Genomic DNA, 22,366 nt, shown 5'->3' with positions numbered 1-22,366 from the left:
TCCGGGAGCATCCCAGACCCTTATGGATTTGTTCATTTGATGCATCACGTTAGTGTGATCTCTGTGTGTGAATCATTCTATATCTTGTACACAAAAGGTAAGACTATTTTGAGAACAGTAACTGGTAAGTTATACCATGATGAGCCAATTGGACAGTTTACCCGGCCAGCCTCACTAGAGCTGTAGTTAGCCCTGGATTGATTGATTGATTGATGAAGATTAAGCCACCCAAAAGGTGGCACGGGAATGAATAGCCCGTAAGTGGTGACCCTTTTGAGCCAGTATCAATAGATGATACTGGAGATCTGTGGAGGTGCGACTGCACCCTGCGTGACGGGAGATGTCTCCCGTGTTATCCCTGGCTCTTACTATCATTGTAATACCTTTTGGATATACTGTACTGTACTTGTTCAATAATATGGTCTTTACTGCCGTCTAAAGCTTCCATCATCACTTCTCGCGTTCACATATACCTGTCAATCTTTGTTTTGGTGGCACAATAATCCTGGATTATTGCAAATTAAATTGTATATATTAGATGAATTAGCAATACTGAACTATATAAAGATACTGTACATATAAATGCCTCAGAACTAACCAAAACATCAAGGAAATAATTATGAAATATACATGGCTGTATTTGGCTCGTCTCAAGAAGAGCATTCCCAGAAGACAATCGACTTGAGAATGGTCCAGGACGGACCGAAACGTCGTCGTCCCTTCACCTTCTAGTGTGTGGTCTGGTCAACATACTTCAGCCACGTTATTGTGACTCGTCGCCTGCACAAGAGCATTCCCCATTGTTGGCAGAGGTATATATATAACAAATTCACATTTCTTAAGTGTTTATTTTGCATAAAAGGAGTCCAGAAAATAATTAAATTTAAAAAATACCTTGACCACGTATAAGTCAGCAGTGTGGGCCACGGTCGAGTAACATACTACACGCGACAACACTGGCCGGGCTTCACCAACGTCACAAGCCAGCAGTGTGGGCCACGGTCGAGTAACATACTACACGCGACAACACTGGCCGGGCTTCACCAACGTCACAAGCCAGCAGTGTGGGCCACGGTCGAGTAACATACTACACGCGACAACACTGGCCGGGCTTCACCAACGTCACAAGACAGCAGTGTGGGCCACGGTCGAGTAACATACTACACGCGACAACACTGGCCGGGCTTCACCAACGTCACAAGACAATTTACACATTTCTAACTGCAAGATGGACAAGGCGTTCAGCCCCACAGCAACACCAGCCAGTCCAGTTTTAATCTAGGCACAAGGGTTACTTATCACAAACCACAATTGATCAACAAATGGAAATCTGCCTTGCAAACAAAACTTATCATCAGTACTGTATGTGATTCTACATCGACGTATACTGGTAATGGCCACCTTCTGCCATTAGAATTTTTAAGAATCTTTTTTAATATTTGTTAATCAAGGACTCTGGTGAAGACGATATGGTCAAAATTGAGAGATGTGTCGACTATGACCTTTGCTACAATATGGTTTAACAGTAATAATAACCTGTGCAGTTCAGAACACCGAGATAAAACTGACAAAAACACTTTACTAATTATATTCAATACAAGAGGAACATCTGGACACGTAACCGAGCCTTCAACAGCTGATGACACTCTCGCCTACCTGTACTTTACTACACCTGGAAATTATGCCAAATATTGGTATATCAATTAGTAATTTGATCAATATTCATCCTTAAAGATTTACAATGTATATTCTTTAATGCCATTTATTTTAACAGTTCATATCCCAACCTGATAATAGTTTCAGTTTCATTGGACGATGATTACAAACTTATAGAAAGATAGTTAACACGAACTTCCCAGAGTTGTGGGTTTAATGGATAACTTCAACCAACATTGGCTTCCTATAACTCTTCAAATTATCTTAGACAATTCTCGCGATTTAAAACACTCATTAAAGGAAACACAACACATGTATGGTGTGTTCCGACATCCACGTACATAACACCACCTAAAGTTACTCAATTTTCTTGATACAGTTCACAAGATCAGCACAGTTTACTTCCCTAGATTAGCTAATCCTGAAGTTTAAAGCCCTAATATCCATGCTAGCATGTCTTAACATTCAACAATGCATAAATTGTTGTTTAATCAAGATGTTGAAATTAAAGTTATGGATATGGTTCCACCAATAACTTACGTCCCTTAACTTGATGCCCTTTTCTACCCAAGAACATTTAGTTTCTTTATCAAATACTGACCTTGATCCATTCAGAATTGAACACGTTAACAAATGCCTTATAAATTGGGCACCGTACTCTTATTGTAGCATTCTAATACCACCTCCTCACCTATAGTCAAGACACACATCTGTGTGCTCAACACTTTACTATCAGGGTCCCTTAGGAAAAATAAATGGTTGTACATAATTAACAAGATACTTTGAGTATCCCACTTTCTCGATACCAGATTGGGTCATGTAAATATGATACATGAAAACTTTACAAAATACTTTATTTTACACACAAATGTTCAAGGTATACAATATACATTCACTCTCAGTTTAGTAAAGCAAAAGCTTATTCTACTAAAATATGGAAAAGTAAATACTTACCTTCAGATCACACTGTAGCCACACTAACAAAACCTCACCTAACTGCCTCACATTAAAAAGTTTTTACACAAACTAAATTAATGTATTTAATTCATATTAGAATGTCCAAATTAATTAGTGGTGAGCCTCACAGATCGAGACTGATATACACTTTGGCTGAAAGCCTTCGTCAAGACCGAGTGACATTTTTAACCACAAGTTCTTTAACCACTTCTATTCCCTACAATTAAAATATTTCCCTATATTACAAAAATAATTAAATACCTTTTTTCAGAATACAGTACCGCATTTCTCTTCCTTGCAGATAAATTTCCTAGTTTACAATTTGTTTATACTTATTCTTCCATGCGTATGAAGCCATACATCATTGTTCAGGTCACCCATCACAGTTACTAGAGTTAAGAGTGAACTGATCCTCTGGCTGCGTTAATAAGGGATACCATGGAATAGTCTATTGTTGACCAGACCACACACTACAAGTTGAAGGGATGACGACGTTTCGGTCCGTCCTGGACCATTCTCAAGTCGATTCGACTTGAGAATGGTCCAGGACGGACCGAAACATCGTCGTCCCTTCAACCTCTAGTGTGTGGTCTGGTCAACATACTTCAGCCACGTTATTGTGACTCATCGCCTGCACATGGAATAGTCTACTTTACTGATACACTTATCCAAATCCCCAGATGTAACCAACTCCTTCATAACCACATGAAGGCTGCCTCACTAGTAGGTACAGCGTATAGCATAATGGAACAATAATCTAGCGGTGGATCAAAGGTTGATGCATTATTCCATCCCATTAATTAGGGACAGTAGGTTTGAGAGCTAAATACACAAAGGAGCTGGGTCCTGTTGACTCGAGACTAGTATGTGTGTTGCAGCAGTCTTGAGCATGACACAGGAGCAAGAGTATGCTTCCCCCTCACTTCTGAAGATCATTCTCCTCAGTCTCGCCAGCACCTTCCCACTAGACACCAACTCCCGGCTCGTAGTCCAGACCCTCTTCGTCTATAACTTCCTCTTCGTCATCACCTCTGGTATAACAAAAAAATCAATATTATTCTGGCACCTTTCATTGCCAGCTTTTATAGCAACATAGCAAACATTAAATAGTCTTATTTACTTACCCATCGGCATTGCTGTTGAGAACCAATTCTTCCCCTTCGGCCGCATCATCCTGGTCGTGTTCACCGCTCCATTCATTATCTTCCTCAATATTACCTCCATCCTCCTCTTCATTCGCTTTGTCCTGATCCATTTGTTCTTCACTATCTATACTTCTTTCCAAGCCTTCTCCAGCATCCTCCGATGCCACAGCCTCCTACAACAGTAAGCAATACTCCATTAACCTTTATTAAACTTCATAAATCATTCCAAATCACCACTGTAACCAATCTCGGAAGTGCTAGACATCACGTCTCAGCTATCAATGTTAAATCTACACTATCTTCCGTACATTCAAGTATACAAAGTAGCCCGTTCAAGATGTACATTTCAGAAAACACTCACAGAGTCAAAGGACACATCAGCATTTCCAACCTCAGCATCAGCATCTGCTCTCTTGTTGCCAGGCGAGGCTTGTGTGTCGGCAGCAGCAGCATGAGCATCCCCGTCACCATCTTCCACAGCCTCGTCCACAGTCTCCATATTGTTCATGTCCTCACAGTTGTCATTCTCGTCTCCATTTTCTTCTTTGTTCTTTGCCTCCTCCTCCTTCATAGATTCTTCTAATTTCTTTCTCTCCAGTTCTTTCTTCTCCTGCAAATATAAACAAGATCATCAAAATAAAGAACATCTTTACACTATTCACGTGATGGGGGTGATACTACTTACACATCTTACTCCACTTTTGCCTAACTACTGTTTCCACAGAACTTGCTACTGCTGCTGATCTGAGATGGTACTGACGGGGGAAATGGTTGTAATCATGGTATCGACCATGATTACAACTTGTAATCATAATCGACCGGGAGCCGGTCGGCCGAGCAGACAGCACGCTGGACTTTGTGATCCTGTGGTCCCGGGTTCGATCCCGGGCGCCGGCGAGAAACAATGGGCAGAGTGTCTTTCACCCTATGCCCCCTGTTACCTAGCAGTAAAATAGGTACCTGGGTGTTAGTCAGCTGTCACGGGCTGCTTCCTGGGGGTGGAGGCCTGGTCGAGGACCGGGGACACTAAAAGCCCCGAAATCATCTCAAGATAACCTCAAGAAAAAGATGGCAATCAAACAGGTAAAGTGGAGTGCAGGCAATCAGATAATGGAGAAACAAAGTTTCAGTCCACCCTGGACCCTTATCTAGTCTTGTGATCTGGCAAGTTGTTTAATTCTTTTCTTTAAGAAATGTTTTCATTACAATAGTGAAAACAGGAATCTGTATAAATACTCTAAAGGTATGTTATACAAATAGTAGCATTATGGACTTTAAATAGTTTTCAGAATAACAGTTCTGGCATCATCTTCAAGCCAAACTCTACCCTACACTGAACAACCTCTATGGATACTCCCCCCACCTACACAGTGTAAACTAGCCATGTGACCTTTTTTAATATAGGCCCCCATGGACTTTATGTTCCATGCTGTATTTAGCTAGGTAATGATTGTTGACAATTGAAGTCCTGAGCTTCTTAAATGTCCTCAACATAAGAATTAAGGAAACTGTAGGAGGCCTATTTAACAAAACGAGGTAAAGAAGCTGATTTTTATATCCATCCTAACATCTGCACACATGTCTAACCTACACTTTAAATAATACATCGACCTTACATCTATTATGTTACCCAGTAAATTGTTCCATACTATAAATTAGCAATCATTTCTGAACCAGTATTTACCCAGGTATTTCTTAAACCTACAAATTAGTTGTTATATTCCTTGTTTGGCATTCTATTTTGTGTTGGCATATTTTACTCCTTATTAATATCCCCTTTGTTATACCATTTCATCTACTTCTATACTTCAATCAAGTGACCCCTAACGCTTCACCTTCATAGAGAATGTAAATTACGCTTCCTCAATCTCCTCAAATTGAAGGTTTTCAATTCCCCAGATTAACCATCATCCTCCGGTGAACAGGCTTAATTGAATCGACGTCTTTTCTATAATGTGCCGACCAAAATTTAAGTATGAACATAATGTAAATGTACCACACATTAGCCCCTAACAAATGTGAAAGAAAATACTGTACACTCCTGCTGCACAGTTCACCCAACTCATACGTAAACAGATCCACCGGAAATGACTCCACGCGCCTCAGCATACACGGCAAGTTATTCTTATTACAGTGTCAAAATGCTTGATTGTGAATCAATGATTTACTAAACTGCATAACTAAATTTACTTTATTTCAAGTGACATCAACATGTAAAATTCGTAAGCAAATTAAATGCTTGGAGCTTTATTGACTGAAGGTGGTGTGTATGTGGAATAAGATATGGGATTAGTGTACATCATTCATAAACACAGTATACACCTCACTTGCCTCTTCTGCGGCGAGATGGCGACACAAACTGAAGTAGTGATCGACGGAACGGAAGTGATATTCGGCATGCTGTGGATTTCTCAAATGACTGCCGCACATATCGCAACGATACAGTGTCTCTTTGTAAAGGAAGTTTAAACCTGAAACACAAAGAGTCTTGTAAAACACAAACTATGACAATGCAAGGCAAACTGAACTTAAAAACTGGAGATGGGGGCGGGGGGGGGGGGGGGGGGGGGGGGTGTGTGAGAACAAAACTATTTGTGGACCAGCTTCTTATCCAGTGATAAACCGTTCAGTCCACACAGGGTCCGCACCTCGAGCAGTGAAAGATGTTTATACTCTCAAGTTTCCTCATATTATTTTTTATTATAATTATAAATTGTGTTAAAAACAGAAATAAGGACAGATGCTTTAAAAGGCAAACAATTGTAGTGCTACAGAGGCTGTTGCTCTGAACCTTACTAGGCTCAAGCAATTAATACACAAACACTGGTAATGCGTTATATCATGTAGTAGCTATGGAAGTTCTTATCTTAAAAAGGTGGTCTCAATAAATTCTCTCAAAGTTGTTGCGACTGCCAAAAGTGCTCAAGAATTTCAATTACCAGCACACAACAGGATTGGTTTAATGAGTTGTCATGTTAACGTAGGTACTGGTGACATGTATTATTTTCAGGGGGGAGGGAAGGGGAGGGAAGGAAGGAAGGAATTATCAGGGGGAAAGCGCCAAGACATTATGACTATATAGCACTGGGAAGGGGCCAGGGTAAGGATTTGGGATGGGACGGAGGGGAAGGAATTGTGCCCAACCACTGGAATGGTCGGGAATTGAACGCCAACCTGCATGAAGCGAGACCGTCGCTCTACCGTCCAGCCCAAGTGGGAGAGGGGGGGGGGGGGGGGAACACTCTGGTATGAAGGTCAATGCTATGTTAAGTGCTCATGTCATATTCCATATGACATGAGCACTGAATTGAGCTACAGTTAATAAACTGTAGCTCAATTCAGTCTAACAACCTGCTACAGTAATACAGTACTCAGCCTTTCTTTTCTTGAAATGTATTATTTAGCCCTTTTAAAATACAGTATACAGTATTTCCTGTAAATAGAAGTCATTCACCATAATGAAAGTAAAAATCATAGATAATACCGTCTAGAACAGGATTTATACCTCTTTTGGGCATTCAAAAGTGCTGTATGAACATCTCTTATCTACAAAGTATCTACAAGCTCACCATAGCCCGTGCTACTTTGAACTTTTTGTTCCAAGTACCTGAATCTAAACAACAATAACATACAAAGTATCAATACCCATTTCCTACAAACAGCACATTGTATTTTTTATATTTATATTGATATTCATGCTGCAAAATATATATATACAAGGTAAAAAGTGTTTTAGTAATAATACACAAACCTAAGAGACTGGTGATCGAGCTTACCTATGGGTTTAGTAGCATCATACGGAGGCAAGGTGTCCGAGGTTAGTGGCTCCTCGGATTCATTGGACTTCTTGAAATTGTACACCTTTTCATGGAATGCTTCTTCTGTTGGAAATACACCAGAAATGAAGTGTCCCAAGATATGACTACATTGCTAAAATGCTAACATGTAACAATTTATAAAGCAAGAGTAATGGCAGTATAACAAATATGGCTGGACATTAAGCCCTAAAAATTCATTAGGTACACATACCACTTTCTATCCTCTCCTCCTCTTGCTCCTTCTTCTCGTCACGTTCTCGGGTCTCCTGTTCTATGTCCCATTGGTTCTGTGTACAAATAGATCCACCTCTTAAGCAAGGAACTACACACATTTACAATACGTTTACTGGGTAAACGTATCGATACCTGATCAACCAGGCTGTGACTCGTACGTCAGGCTGCGAGCAGCCGCGTCCAACAGCCTGGTTGATCAGTCCGGCATAGGGGTGAAAGAAACTCTGCCCATTGTTTCTCGCCGGCGCCTGGGATCGAACCCAGGACCACAGGATCACAAGTCCAGCGTGCTGTCCGCTCGGCCGACCGGCTCCTCCTCCGGGTACATCTGCCCTGAGGACAGCTTGCCATATTATAATGCAGTGCAAGTCACCTCATGCTGGAGATGCATCACATCCCAAAGACGGCTCATCTCATGCGCTCACCTCTGCCACTCTACCCTCCAACCAACTCCTCAAAATGAGCTTTATGGAAATCTGGCAATCTAACACTTCTCTCTCGCACAACATTCTCATGCTATGGAAAATCTAATTTCGTGTGATCACTGTTACCTAAATCATTCCCTATTGCAATGATGTTTATTAGTGTATCCTTGATAGCCAACACTAATATTATAGCAGCATTTCAATACAATAGCTACACATTCCAAGCTTGAATTATCTTGGACCATTTATGCCAACCTTAAAATAAAATGCAACATTTTATTAAATATTGCATTTTATTAACATTATCAACATTTTATTCAATGTTGTGTTACCCACCTTAAGGTGCCGCAGAGAGAGGCGGTGCTCCTCCAGGATGGCTCTGTTGTACTTGTAGCCGCAGCAACTAACCCGAGAGTACTGACTCACCAGCTGCAGCAAATGCAAGAAATAACATAATTCAGTCTTAACTACATTATACAAGATGTTACTCATATGACACATACAAAATACAGTAAAGTGGCCCTTGAATGGCTTCCCTTCCAATCTTCGACCATAAATACTGGACACATGAAAACTGGCTGGTTAGGTCTCAAAATGAACACACAGCATACATACCACTGCAGAAACCTCTATCCCATTCCCCCAGTATACTAAATTACTTGCTACTGCAATTTTTTTTATCACAATACTTCAAAGCAAATGGTCAATCATGAACAGATAATGAGGAAACTGTTGTAGCCCAGCCCAAGATAACAAATATTACATTTTTATTACAAATTTGTACAAATAAGCGGGCATACTTTGTGCTAGAAATATAAATTTATCATGCCTATATATATCCCATAATAGGAAAATAAAATTGTCTTTTCAACAAAGTCAAATATTAATTAGTATGGTGGGAAGCATAGTGTGGTGGTCAAGACTACGAGTGTTGACCTATTGTGTGCTTTGAGGTCTGGCATAGTATGTGGTGGTGGAGACTATGAGAGTGTTGACCTACTGACCGTGTGGTGGTGGAGACTATGAGAGTGTTGACCTACTGACCGTGTGGTGGTGGAGACTATGAGAGTGTTGACCTACTGACCGTGTGGTGGTGGAGACTATGAGAGTGTTGACCTACTGACCGTGTGGTGGTGGAGACTATGAGAGTGTTGACCTACTGACTGTGTGGTGGTGGAGACTATGAGAGTGTTGACCTACTGACCGTGTGGTGGTGGAGACTATGAGAGTGTTGACCTACTGACCGTGTGGTGGTGGAGACTATGAGAGTGTTGACCTACTGACCGTGTGGTGGTGGAGACTATGAGAGTGTTGACCTACTGACTGTGTGGTGGTGGAGACTATGAGAGTGTTGACCTACTGACTGTGTGGTGGTGGAGACTATGAGAGTGTTGACCTACTGACTGTGTGGTGGTGGAGACTATGAGAGTGTTGACCTACTGACCGTGTGCTCGGTGGTCTGACAGTGCTCCTGGATGGTAGTGCTCATGAAGCACAAGCACTTGAGGCAGCGGGCAGATCCACCCTTCTTACTCGGCTTCCACTTGCATGCCAACTGTGGTGGGCACAAAGGAACCACATTAGTCTCAACACACGAATGAATTAACCAATACACATCTGTCAATTTTACTAGCCAATTAAAATCCATGTAAATGCTTATTTCAAAAAGTGTCATATTATTAAACCAAACATTTGACTCAAAATAATAATACTAAACTTAAAATAACAGTACTGTACCTTGGAATCAAACATCAAGACATCAATAATGGCAGCATTGCGGTTATGGAAGGTACGAGCCATCATCTCGTGGTTTTTGCTCTCCAGATGACTCAGGTAAGCCTGTTGAGCAAGACCCAACACTCCCATTATCAACATGCAGCCACACAATCACAACGCCTCTCACTAACACTACCTTAATTACTTTTAACGTCAACAATTCTTTACACATTCCTACAAACACAAAATTTGGGGAAACAACCCCAGTGGTCCATGTTCACAAACACAACAGTTTCTCAAAGTAACTGCTTGAAGCCAAGTATTAAAAGAACAATACTTACAAGATTGATTGATTGATGAAGATTAAGCCACCCAAGAGGTGGCACGGGCATGAATAGCCCGTAAGTGGTGGCCCTTTTGAGCCATTACCAGTATCAAAAGATGATACTGGAGATCTGTGGAGGCGCAACTGCACCCTGCGTGACGGGAGATGTCTCCCAGACCAAATGGTGACCAAATGGTGCTACTTACAAGTAACGTATTGGTTGAACTTGAGAGAAAAGTGGTGGAAGGTGAAGTGACAAAGTATTGAATCCTGAGAACGGAGCTCTGGATGATGCAGTTTACCAGTGATTTACCCAGCATTGTAGCCTGGGGCTGGCTACTGATGGTGCTCACAATCTATAGCCGAGAGAATGCCATTTATCATGGACACTGAGGGCTTTAAGGTCAGCTCTGGATGGCTTCACAAGTTCAACACACGACATAGCATTATAATCCTATTTTTGCTGTCTCTCTATGATCAAGACCAGCCCGTGCCACAAAGTTACATATACAAATTAATTTGATATATTTTTCTGCTTAATTTAATTATTTATATTTTCTCTCAACAAACTGAAATATTTACATCATTAGCTACAAGAAAAACACAGAAAATTTGCCTAAAGAGAAGGTGAAAATCTGATTTCCAGACTTCCCACTAATCTATTGCAGGAATTTCTTAATTATCTAGACATCTAATCTGATGCATTAAGAATGATTAGATGTTAACAAAATGGGAATTCTACCATTGCATCTGATCCTCCATTGGTCTCAAAATTTACTGTACAATATATCCTAGTAAAACTTTCCATTACACAGCAAAATGACATTTGCAAAAATCTTCTATATACCAAAAAGGAGAAACACGCTCGTACAGTTGGCATTCTACACTCGCTCCTGCACTTACTGCTCTCGTTACATCTCTCTCTACCAAATGTGGAGCATAAGTCTTACCTTTGTGTGAGGAAATTTAGTCATATCACACATATGGCACTTAAGCGCTGCCCGAGGAATGACAACATTTGTGTCATCATGACTCTGAAATGAAAGTGTGATCCATGAATAAGATGCACAAGATAAAATATCTACACACAATAACCCCCTACATTAAAATAAGCAATAGACCATTTTTTTCTAGCAATCATTTTTTTTGCCCCCATGGAGATTTGTGTCAGAATAGTAATGGTATATCAAGCTCGGCTCCCTTCATTATAGCATTTAAAATTAATCCCCATCCTCAGGCCTTGTCATCTATAAGCTGCTGAGCTATTCTTAATTAGAAAAAAATCTGAATTCATTTTTTCCCCATGATTTTTCCATGAGAAATTTTTTTTATTGTAGTCAAATGTAGAGAACATAGGATGTCTCTCGTCCAGTAAACAACTATTATTTACAGTTGTTAATTTGTTGTGTTTCCACAACTGCCAGTAAAAATGCATTATTCTTTTGATAATATTATGTATACAATATAGACTTAACTTTTAAGTCACCTTTTTGTTATTTTTCTTTAGAATATGATGCTGTACAAGCTTACATAAGAGAGAGCAACATGGCAGTGGGTGGACATGTTTGTTTTTATTATTCTGTCGTGCTAAAGGTAATGTAGAGATTTGCGGCAAATGTTGTCCTTCAACGAGAAGTCAACATATATATCTATATAGAAGTATTAAAGTTATCTTGAGATGATTTCGGGGCTTTAGTGTCCCCGCGGCCCGGTCCTCGACCAGGCCTCCACCCCCAGGAAGCAGCCCGTGACAGCTGACTAACACCCAAGTACCTATTTTACTGCTAGGTAACAGGGGCATAGGGTGAAAGAAACTCTGCCCATTGTTTCTCGCCGGCGCCCGGGATCGAACCCGGGACCACAGGATCACAAGTCCAGCGTGCTGTCCGCTCGGCTCCCAAATAATGACAAATAATGGACAAACTGGACAAATAATGACAAACATGGACAAATAATTACCTGTGGGGCTGATATTTTCTTGGTTACCTCATCTTCCTGCTTGACCTTAGTTTTATCTTCTGCCTCAGCATCTTTCATCTCTACATCATCTGCAACTTTCTCCTCAGATGCATCACCACAACCACTGCAAAGACCACAAAATTAATGATGGAAAAAAAATTCAACAGAGTGAAGACCTAGTATCACATTCGCGTGTGTATACTTGCTACGGAATAGTTAGTTCTCCATTACTTCTCGGCATAAATTCCCACCAGTATATTAAAAAGTAACCCCCCCTCCCACCTCAACCTTCAAAATGCCATTCCCAAGACCTTAAAAGATTACGTGTCAGTCACCCCCCTCCCCCAAACACTTAAAAGACAGTACCCCTCATAGCCTTAACCCCCGACCCACCTACACCATCCTATCCCCATCGCCCCCCAAACCTTTAAAGAATGAAGTTTTAAAATGCCTCTCGACTCTCCTCACCACACCTTTCAAAACAATTATACCTTCCCCTTCCCAATCTTAAAATGCTCTCCTGGAACCGTCAAACTGCCACCCACTCGCCCTCTGGCACATCCACAAGTTTAATATTGACATGCGGCTCCTGGAAGTCTAACCATGTTTTCTCCTTTTATTAACTTTACAGCATTACATGGAAATAAAAAACAAAGCCAGTGTTGAGTCTGCACTAGCCCGAATACTGTGACTGAGGAAAAATAGTAATTTCGTGAAACGACCTGCTGTTAAATCACATTCCTGGTCGCACGGACAAAATGTTAAATGTAAGGCCAGAGGCTTGGCAGGAGAGCACAGTTCCCGACCACTGGATAAAAGTCATTGTGGTACAGTACCTGTATACAAAGGATGTGCAGCGGGAAAAGACTGGGAATTAACAGTCAGCAAGGCTGCAAAATAAGAATAAGAGAAAATAGGATAAGGAGGAGGCTGTACAGACCAGATTATCACCAAAAGAATTGTTGTTGAAATGTTTCTGGTGAAAGAAAGAAAGTTGTATACTGTCAAATATGTATTTAGAAGTGAAAAAATTGATTGATCGTGCAAAGCACATTGGGATGTTTTTTAAGATTTATGGAGCAGGTGGGAACGTATTAACAGAAGGAAAATACTTTTACGCAAATGGCAGAGGTGCGTGCCAGTACGGCAAAAATTAGAGGATTTTACTATTTGGATGGCTGTAAGGCAGGGTTATGTAATGTCTCCCTGGTTCTAATACAGTGCAACCCCAAAAATCCAGACCCTTAATGTAGCGGATTTTACAAAAATCCAGACCAAAGCAGTTCATCAAATTTTTCCTCTGAACTCAGATTTCTATTAAAAAACTAGCCAGGTTTCATGGAAGATTGAAATCTGGATTGACAATTATCAAAAAACAATATACTGTATTTTTCCCTTATTTATCCTAATCTTGCTTTTTTGTTTTTTAATTACATATATTGCCACCAGGTAAACAGGCAGAGCTATTATTGGGCCGATTTCTGGCAAAACATTGCCCTCTTTAGACCAAGGCTTTTCACACCATTCCTATTGAGTGGTTATGGAAACAGCAGTTTTCCCTGTGGTGTGTAGGGGAGAATGTATGTTAAGCGAGTGAGTGAGTAAGCACGAGTAAGAGTGAGTGAGCGAGTGAGCAAGTAAGAGTAAGAGTGTGTGGTGTGTATGCCACCAAAATCATTGTTTATATATTATTTGTGTATCTAAATATACATAAATATATATATCACTTGCTTTAAAACAAGTCCAGAAACTTCGGTGGTAAAGAGAAGAGAAAAAAAAACGCAGTTCTGGAAATCCGAACTTGTTGAGGTTCCCTGTACTGTATGTACATACTGTACAGTACATATATTTGCATGGGTTAGTGTGTTCTTCCAGCAGCCGCAATATTTACACACAATATGTAGGCATAACGGTTCTCCGAGAATTCCACAAAGTTATTTCTCTGCCTCGTTCTACAATTCGTAAACTGTAATATCAAAAATCACTTTAGATGTGTGCAACAGTGAAGACTAATAATGTTGGCAAGAAACGTCACACACAGGTGTAGCAAGACCTTGAACCAATGATGTATATGAAAAGTATTTGTATAATGTTGTGCTGTACATAGTTTACCTTGAATCAAATAACAAGAGATAGTATTATTAATATGCAACACACAAGCAGGTAGGTATTATATCAGGTGGTCCCCAAGACAAGGCTTGCAAGCTGCAAGCTGCTGATAAGAACCTGTTGCGGAGAAAACCCACCAGACAATGGCAACAGTAAGTTATGAAGTGCAGCTGAAAAATTGTCTAGAATATTTTAATAGAGTAAAGGTAATTACTGTATAGATGAAACCAAGGGAGATATTACAATAAATGTAGTTATCACAATTTTGCCATTATAATATGCATTTTTTTTTACATCATTGAGCAAATCCCCCAAATTAACGATCATGAGGATATGTTGGTGTGGGATACACACACACACACACAGTCGAGTCACTTGACGACCGAGTGATATTACAAGGCTCCAGAAGCATGTTCCTCAACACACTGGTTGAGAAGCTTTACCTAGGCAAAACTCAACCATAAAATGAGGTCAGCAAGTGGGCTTAACTCAGCTTAAGTTCTTGGAATGCAGAGGTTTGACAGAGTCAGCTGAGAGCAACATATCGTGTAGGAGCTTACCTCTGTTTCACGTCAGCCTCGGCAGGAGGACTGTCTCCCTCAGCTGTGGCCCTCTCCTGCTCCCCTTCTTTTACATCTTGATTTACTTGTTTTGCTTCTGTTGCTGAAGACTTTTTCTCACTATCTTTGCTCTCCTTTTTTTCAGGACGAGGCATTTCTAGCCTGGCCATTTCCATTTCCCTTAACTGGGTTTGTGTCACCTCTCGATACTCCAAAGGACCACGAGCATAGCCGCTGATGCCACGGTAGCCCTTCAATTTCATCTTGCGAGGGTCTATGCGACGTTCTCGCTGGGGATCCCTGTGCATGGGTGGTGATCGCACCCCATCCTGTGGAAGACACTCACCACTCAGTTATCCCACAGCATTCACAGCCTCCATGCAGAGCCTCTCTCAGGGAACACACATCCCATCTTTATACAAGGCTCCGAATGCTCACCCCACTGAGCAACAATGACCAATCCACCATAAACCAAAGATTGGTGACAAAAAGTTTAAGATGTGATAATGCAGTACACTATCACCTACATTGGGACAACCCCCACAACATAAGTCTTCCAACTCAGATTTTGTGAAAGCATAACATGGATCTGAAATTTCTAATGTTTTAGTGGACTTCACCACATTCCTTAGGTCATTGTGGAGAAAAAATAATGGGCACTGTTCGTTCACGTTGTCATAAATGTGCCGTATCTCAGTTACAAAAACTTGACAAAAAAAAAGTTTGCAATAAACAGCCTCACCACACTTTTGACTTGCTAAGGAGGAATAAGGGTCATAGGAACTTGAACGCAGAAACAATTACACCGAAGAAAAAATCAGTGGAATCGATAATTTAAAAGCAGAAGGATCAATAAACTTTGCTTTGAACGTTAACGAATAATTTTCTGGAGGACACTAATTGGGTTTCACGTTCAATAAAACATGAATGATGAATGTGGTAATTTCCTTTATGACAATACGGATAAGAAAAGATTTTGAAGTTGTGACATGCAAGACTAGGAATGTAGAGCAGACTGGATCGCCTGCTCAACACTGGGGGATGATGACCAAGCAATAACAAACATGGGGTTAACTCGTCATCTCAGGCTCGTGCAACACGTGACAAAGGAAAACAAAAATAACGAGAAGACAAATGTTAATGCTCAGTGTGGACTACCACTCACCCAGTCCATACGCCTCATCTTCCTGGGCGGAGGTCCGTTGTCCCAGCGCTCACCACCACCACCACTCATCCCAGATGAATCCTGGCAGTGTGTAGTAAAACATCAATATAACAAGTTGCCTCTTTCACCACCTCTACTTCACCACACATTATTAACAAATCATAATAATTGTGTACACACTTGCCTAGCATTGTACTGTATTGTACTGCATTTACAACTAAACCCAATTATTTTTTAACACCAATATTTGTCCCAAATCACATTACACTGAGTCACCTAGTATGAAACACATTACTTAACAAGAGAATTGATTCCAATATTCATCATCTTCCCATCTGGTTACTACTACATTCACCGGCCTCATTACTCACACATGAGTATCCAGATTCACTAACCAACCCCATTCTAGCGACTCTACTTCATAATAGGCAGTCGAGCACAAAATGCTCACATACATTCATCATAAATACAAGTTAACGTTCTAATAATACTTCTAACATGCTTTCCAATTCTCCCAGATATTACTTGCGTACTTCTAAATTATTCCAATGCATAACTAACTAACAATGACTTTTTAAAACACGTACTGAAGCCAGGACTGCATTCAAAATGTTCATGGCAATTTTGGACTCCCTGCCTCTCAGATGACTAAGCGACCGGTGCAGTTCTGATGATCCTCCTCTCTCCTTGAAGTGTCCGAAGCCCGACCCCGACCAGCTGCTCCCTGGACCATCTCGGAACCTTCATGTCAATGGACAAAATGTTTAGTGTCTGCTTGCTTAATTTAAATTTCATAAAGTTGTAATACCTACGTGTATTTTATCAGTACACTTTATGGCACAAATTCTATTTAAGTTTACAAACCACCCTAATATCATATCCTCAGAATACAACCCCAGTAAAGATAATTATTAATGTGACCTGTAATAAATAGTGTAATAGGAGCCATTTAGTAGCCTCCTTTACATCTCTAATAATTTACATTAAGCATTTTTTAATTAAGTTCCGTATGTCAAAAATAATTGTATTGTTCCATCAGGAAATTTAAATGCAACTCGGAAGTTGGCCGGAGTTGTGTAGGCTCCTCTTGAATACTTGCTCCTGTGGTGCCAGTATCCAGGAACATCCTTAAATCTCTTCCTTGCCAAGAGTTCTAAACTGTATGTCCACAACCACCACCATAATTTATCATTCAAAATGCTACTCTTGCTGTACCATATGAAGTACAGACCAGCACCCAAGCAACACTAGAACTTGTGAATACTGTACTGTATATGGCGTCTCACCAGCCCTGAGATACAGTACTCAAGATGGCACTTTGCAGAGGTACTCACCGACTCTGTCCATAGCTGCTCTCCCTGTAGCCTCCAGATCCTCCATGTCTTCCTCCGCCTTCATTCCATTTATTGTATCTTTCGCCCCCGTGTCTACTTCCGCCGCGTCCATAGCCTCGCCCTCCACCACTGCCGCTCTCGCGTCCCGCCTGGCCGAAACCACCACGGCCTCGTCCCCTACGGACCGAGTAAGTCGAGTAGCGTACACAGAAGAATAACATTACCTTAAAGCATTTTAGTGTCAATGACATCGCTAAACAACAATTATTAAGGCATTTTAGTGTCAATGACATCGCTAAACAACAATTATTACTACAAAAAGCAGACTCGCAAGACACATACCTGTAGCGTACACTACCGCTGCCTTCCCCATACCCTTCTCTATTGTAGTAAGCAGGCATCCTGTGACAAAGAGATACACAATCATTAACACACTTCAAACAAATTTATTGGTTAAAGTTAGTTTGAGGTTTCATTACTTCGTCAAAAGCTTTTAAAACCTTCTTGACATACAATATTAACTTCTGTCAAATAGAAGAGATTGTGATAAAGGCAAAATTGCTAATATAAAAGGAGGCCTGGGGGAGGCTGTGGTGCCTGGGGGAGGCTGTGGTGCCTGGGGGAGGCTGTGGTGCCTGGGGGAGGCAGGAGGGAGGCTGTGGTGCCTGGGGGAGGCTGTGGTGCCTGGGGGAGGCTGTGGTGCCTGGGGGAGGCAGGAGGGAGGCTGTGGTGCCTGGGGGAGGCTGTGGTGCCTGGGGGAGGCAGGAGGGAGGCTGTGGTGCCTGGGGGAGGCTGTGGTGCCTGGGGGAGGCAGGAGGGAGGCTGTGGTGCCTGGGGGAGGCAGGAGAGGCGCTGTGGTGCCTGGGGGAGGCAGGAGGGAGGCTGTGGTGCCTGGGGGAGGCAGGAGAGGCGCTGTGGTGCCTGGGGGAGGCAGGAGGGAGGCTGTGGTGCCTGGGGGAGGCAGGAGAGAGGCTGTGGTGCCTGGGGGAGGCAGGAGGGAGGCTGTGGTGCCTGGGGGAGGCAGGAGAGGCGCTGTGGTGCCTGGGGGAGGCAGGAGGGAGGCTGTGGTGCCTGGGGGAGGCAGGAGAGAGGCTGTGGTGCCTGGGGGAGGCAGGAGGGAGGCTGTGGTGCCTGGGGGAGGCTGTGGTGCCTGGGGGAGGCAGGAGGGAGGCTGTGGTGCCTGGGGGAGGCTGTGGTGCCTGGGGGAGGCAGGAGGGAGGCTGTGGTGCCTGGGGGAGGCTGTGGTGCCTGGGGGAGGCAGGAGGGAGGCTGTGGTGCCTGGGGGAGGCAGGAGAGGCGCTGTGGTGCCTGGGGGAGGCAGGAGGGAGGCTGTGGTGCCTGGGGGAGGCAGGAGGGAGGCTGTGGTGCCTGGGGGAGGCAGGAGGGAGGCTGTGGTGCCTGGGGGAGGCTGTGGTGCCTGGGGGAGGCAGGAGGGAGGCTGTGGTGCCTGGGGGAGGCAGGAGGGAGGCTGTGGTGCCTGGGGGAGGCTGTGGTGCCTGGGGGAGGCAGGAGGGAGGCTGTGGTGCCTGGGGGAGGCAGGAGAGGCGCTGTGGTGCCTGGGGGAGGCAGGAGGGAGGCTGTGGTGCCTGGGGGAGGCAGGAGAGAGGCTGTGGTGCCTGGGGGAGGCAGGAGGGAGGCTGTGGTGCCTGGGGGAGGCAGGAGGGAGGCTGTGGTGCCTGGGGGAGGCTGTGGTGCCTGGGGGAGGCTGTGGTGCCTGGGGGAGGCTGTGGTGCCTGGGGGAGGCTGTGGTGCCTGGGGGAGGCAGGAGAGGCGCTGTGGTGCCTGGGGGAGGCAGGAGGGAGGCTGTGGTGCCTGGGGGAGGCAGGAGAGAGGCTGTGGTGCCTGGGGGAGGCAGGAGGGAGGCTGTGGTGCCTGGGGGAGGCAGGAGGGAGGCTGTGGTGCCTGGGGGAGGCTGTGGTGCCTGGGGGAGGCTGTGGTGCCTGGGGGAGGCTGTGGTGCCTGGGGGAGGCTGTGGTGCCTGGGGGAGGCTGTGGTGCCTGGGGGAGGCTGTGGTGCCTGGGGGAGGCTGTGGTGCCTGGGGGAGGCAGGAGGGAGGCTGTGGTGCCTGGGGGAGGCTGTGGTGCCTGGGGGAGGCAGGAGGGAGGCTGTGGTGCCTGGGGGAGGCTGTGGTGCCTGGGGGAGGCTGTGGTGCCTGGGGGAGGCAGGAGGGAGGCTGTGGTGCCTGGGGGAGGCTGTGGTGCCTGGGGGTGCCTGGTGCCTGGTGTGGTGCCTGGGGGAGGCTGTGGTGCCTGGGAGAGGCTGTGGTGCCTGGGGGAGGCTGTGGTGCCTGGGGGAGGCAGGAGGGAGGCTGTGGTGCCTGGGAGAGGCTGTGGTGCCTGGGGGATGCCTGGGGGAGGCCTAAGGGGTGCCTGGGGGAGGCGGCGTCACCCGCCATGCCTGCATGAGACCATCACCGCCACACACACACCTCCTGGCCACCTTCCTCCTCCCCACCACTCCTAACTCACCTCCTGCAGCAGTGACCAAGGTGCCGGTGAGGCTCCGAGGGTGAGGGAGCGAAGATGAGGCGTGTATGGGGGTAATATTAGTGGCGACGGCGGCGGCGGGCGGGGACACTGTGGTGGTGAGGAGGGTGACTGTTGGACGGCTCACTACGCTGTCCCCAGCATCACACTGCCGCGTGTCGCTGCTTTCATCCCATAGATGGCGCTCATCATCTACTCTATCTCTACCTCTCTCTCTCTCTATCTCTCGCTCTCTCCTCATCTCTATCTCTCTGACTTTTTCTCTCTCTCTACCTCTCTCACTTTCTCTTTCATTCTCTGTCTCTATCTCTCACTTTCTCCCTATATCTCTGTCTTTCTCTCTTTCTCGTTATCTTTCTCTCTGACTTTCTTTCTCGTTATCTCTCTCTCTCACTTTCTCTCTTTATCTCTATCTCTCACTTTCTCCCTATATCTGTCTTTCTCCCTATATCTGTCTTTCTCTGACTTTCTTTCTCGTTATCTCTCTCTCTCACTTTCTTTCACTATCTCTATCTGTTTTATCTCACATATACACACTTTCTCACACACTATCTTTCTTTGTCTTTTCTAAAACTAAGACTAGGGTATGAATCATAAGGGCTGTCAAATGACGTACCTAGTGAAACTGCAAGCTAGAGCTGTTATCCTTCCTCAGCTCATCTGTAACCTGCTCCTAGAAACTCATTTATTTCATGAGAATATACTTTCAAACTGTCACATAGGGAAGTGTCATATAAGGAACCTGGTGAAACTGCAAGCAAGAGCTGTATTCCTGCATCAGCTAAGTTGAAACCTACTCCTAGAAGACCATTTACTTCCTGAGCTTGTTATATTCATCAGTAGTAATAGCCTTTATTCATTAACAACATTAGGTAACAATCTCTTTCTCTCCCTCACTATCTCTCACTCTCTCTTCTATCAACTGTATTATTAGTAATACAGTATTATATTGGAGCAAAGGGAATTTGCTCACTAGGGGATGTAGATGTCTTTGAATGCCTCTTATGCTGGGCAGGAACCAAGGAGCCAGTGGGAAGTCCCCCTCTGGATCCCCAAGCCGAGGCGCTGGAACAGGAAGCCAGCTGCTCTAGGAACTGAATACTTCTTTTCTTCATCAGAGACTTCCATACCTTGGGTCTCTATGTATGGAATGATTGCATAAATTTATTGGATTTAGAGAACGTCGATGATACTCAAGACAGTGCTAGAGTAATTTTGACCAGACCACACACTAGAAGGTGAAGGGACGACGACGTTTCGGTCTGTCCTGGACCATTCTCAAGTCGATCCTTCTAGAGTAATTGTTTATGGGCTCTGTGACATACATTTAGGAGTTTCGAAGTCTAGATAGATTAGCAATAAAGAATACGTCTTTGTAAGTATGGAGCGAGCATATATTTAGCTTGCTTACAAATTTAAACTGATTGACTGATTACCTGAATTCACTTGAGACCCATAATCTTTCTATTGGCCTTAACAAGGATAAGAAGCAGGTAAGTTCTCAACAGTCCCACTATTGTTAATGGGATTTTGTTTAAACTGGATTCTAAACTGAAGTAATGTCTTGGCAGTTACAGCTTCGGTGAGTTGGCGAAAAAGCATCTGTTTTCTGTCCTGCATTGTGTCTTGTTGAGCTTGAACCTGTTGCCCACTTATGTGTGTGTGTTACACATCACCTTTTAAAGAAATGGTTTAGATTAATATTTTCAAACTTGTTCTTAATATATCAACAAGTTCAGCTCCGTTATGTCTGGTTTGCAGTGTTGTTAGTTCTGAGACCCTCAACCATTTATGGTAAGAGTAAACTTAGTTCTTGGAAGATTTTGTTACCATGTTGAACTTTCTCCTAAGCAGGTATGTCCTCCATGCTTGTATACAATACTCCAGATGGGACACACCACAGACTTTGAAATTTGAATAACTATTTTCTTTTCCTTGGAGTCAAGGGTTCGTTTGACTAGTCCTACGGTATACCTGCTTGATGGCATTTTTACGGCAGCTCCCAATTGTTGTACAACTTTCAGTGATTCGTGGATCATAACTCCAAGGTCAGTTTCTTCATCAATCAACTGCAGAGTAGTTGTGTTAAGTTGTAATGTGCATCATTATGCCCTACATGCCGGGTCTTGCACGTTTTCAATATTGAAAGACATTTGCCAGTCATTTGACCATTTTTGAAATTCACACAAATCTCTTTGCAAGGCCTCTATATAACTTTCACTTCCTACTTTACCATAGATTTTGGCATCATCTGTAAATTTGATGTTTCTTTTTTATATATTCATCCATGTCATTTAAGTACATTATATGATAAATAGGACTGGCTCCAAGATGGAACCTTACAGTACCCTAAACTTACCACATTTTACCAGCCACATTCATTTAGGATGGCCTTATGCCTTCTTTGTTTTAACCATTCTTTTGCTTTACCATTTATTCCATGCTCCTGTTAACTTCCTTGCCAGTCTTTCGTACTG

At 43.4% G+C, this 22,366-nt stretch overlaps 1 protein-coding gene across 2 annotated transcripts; it reads right to left on the bottom strand.

The window, feature by feature from the left end:
* Positions 1-828: 828 nt before the first annotated feature.
* Positions 829-20,010, bottom strand: LOC123770511 (glutamic acid-rich protein). Of its 2 annotated transcripts, none has more exons than XM_045762461.2 (17): positions 19,872-20,010; positions 17,746-17,805; positions 17,404-17,580; positions 16,657-16,810; positions 16,070-16,150; positions 14,905-15,233; positions 12,236-12,359; positions 11,227-11,310; positions 9,973-10,074; positions 9,680-9,790; positions 8,572-8,664; positions 7,788-7,863; positions 7,535-7,639; positions 6,090-6,229; positions 4,120-4,368; positions 3,738-3,931; positions 829-3,644 (listed from the first exon to the last, which is right to left on the bottom strand). In XM_045762461.2, the coding sequence occupies exons 2-17, from the start codon at positions 17,802-17,804 to the stop codon at positions 3,578-3,580; spliced, it is 2,145 nt and encodes a 714-aa protein (XP_045618417.2). In that variant the 5' UTR covers position 17,805; positions 19,872-20,010; the 3' UTR covers positions 829-3,577. The 2 variants fall into 2 exon arrangements, with proteins under 2 accessions (XP_045618417.2, XP_045618418.2); XM_045762462.2 differs by having other exon boundaries at positions 4,150-4,368.
* Positions 20,011-22,366: the final 2,356 nt, after the last annotated feature.

The sequence above is a fragment of the Procambarus clarkii genome, chromosome 46 (genome assembly GCF_040958095.1).
Source record: "Procambarus clarkii isolate CNS0578487 chromosome 46, FALCON_Pclarkii_2.0, whole genome shotgun sequence".
NCBI classification, from domain to species: Eukaryota; Metazoa; Arthropoda; class Malacostraca; order Decapoda; family Cambaridae; genus Procambarus; species Procambarus clarkii.
Note: the sequence above shows the minus strand (reverse complement) of the source record. Positions and strands in the feature narration are given on the sequence as shown.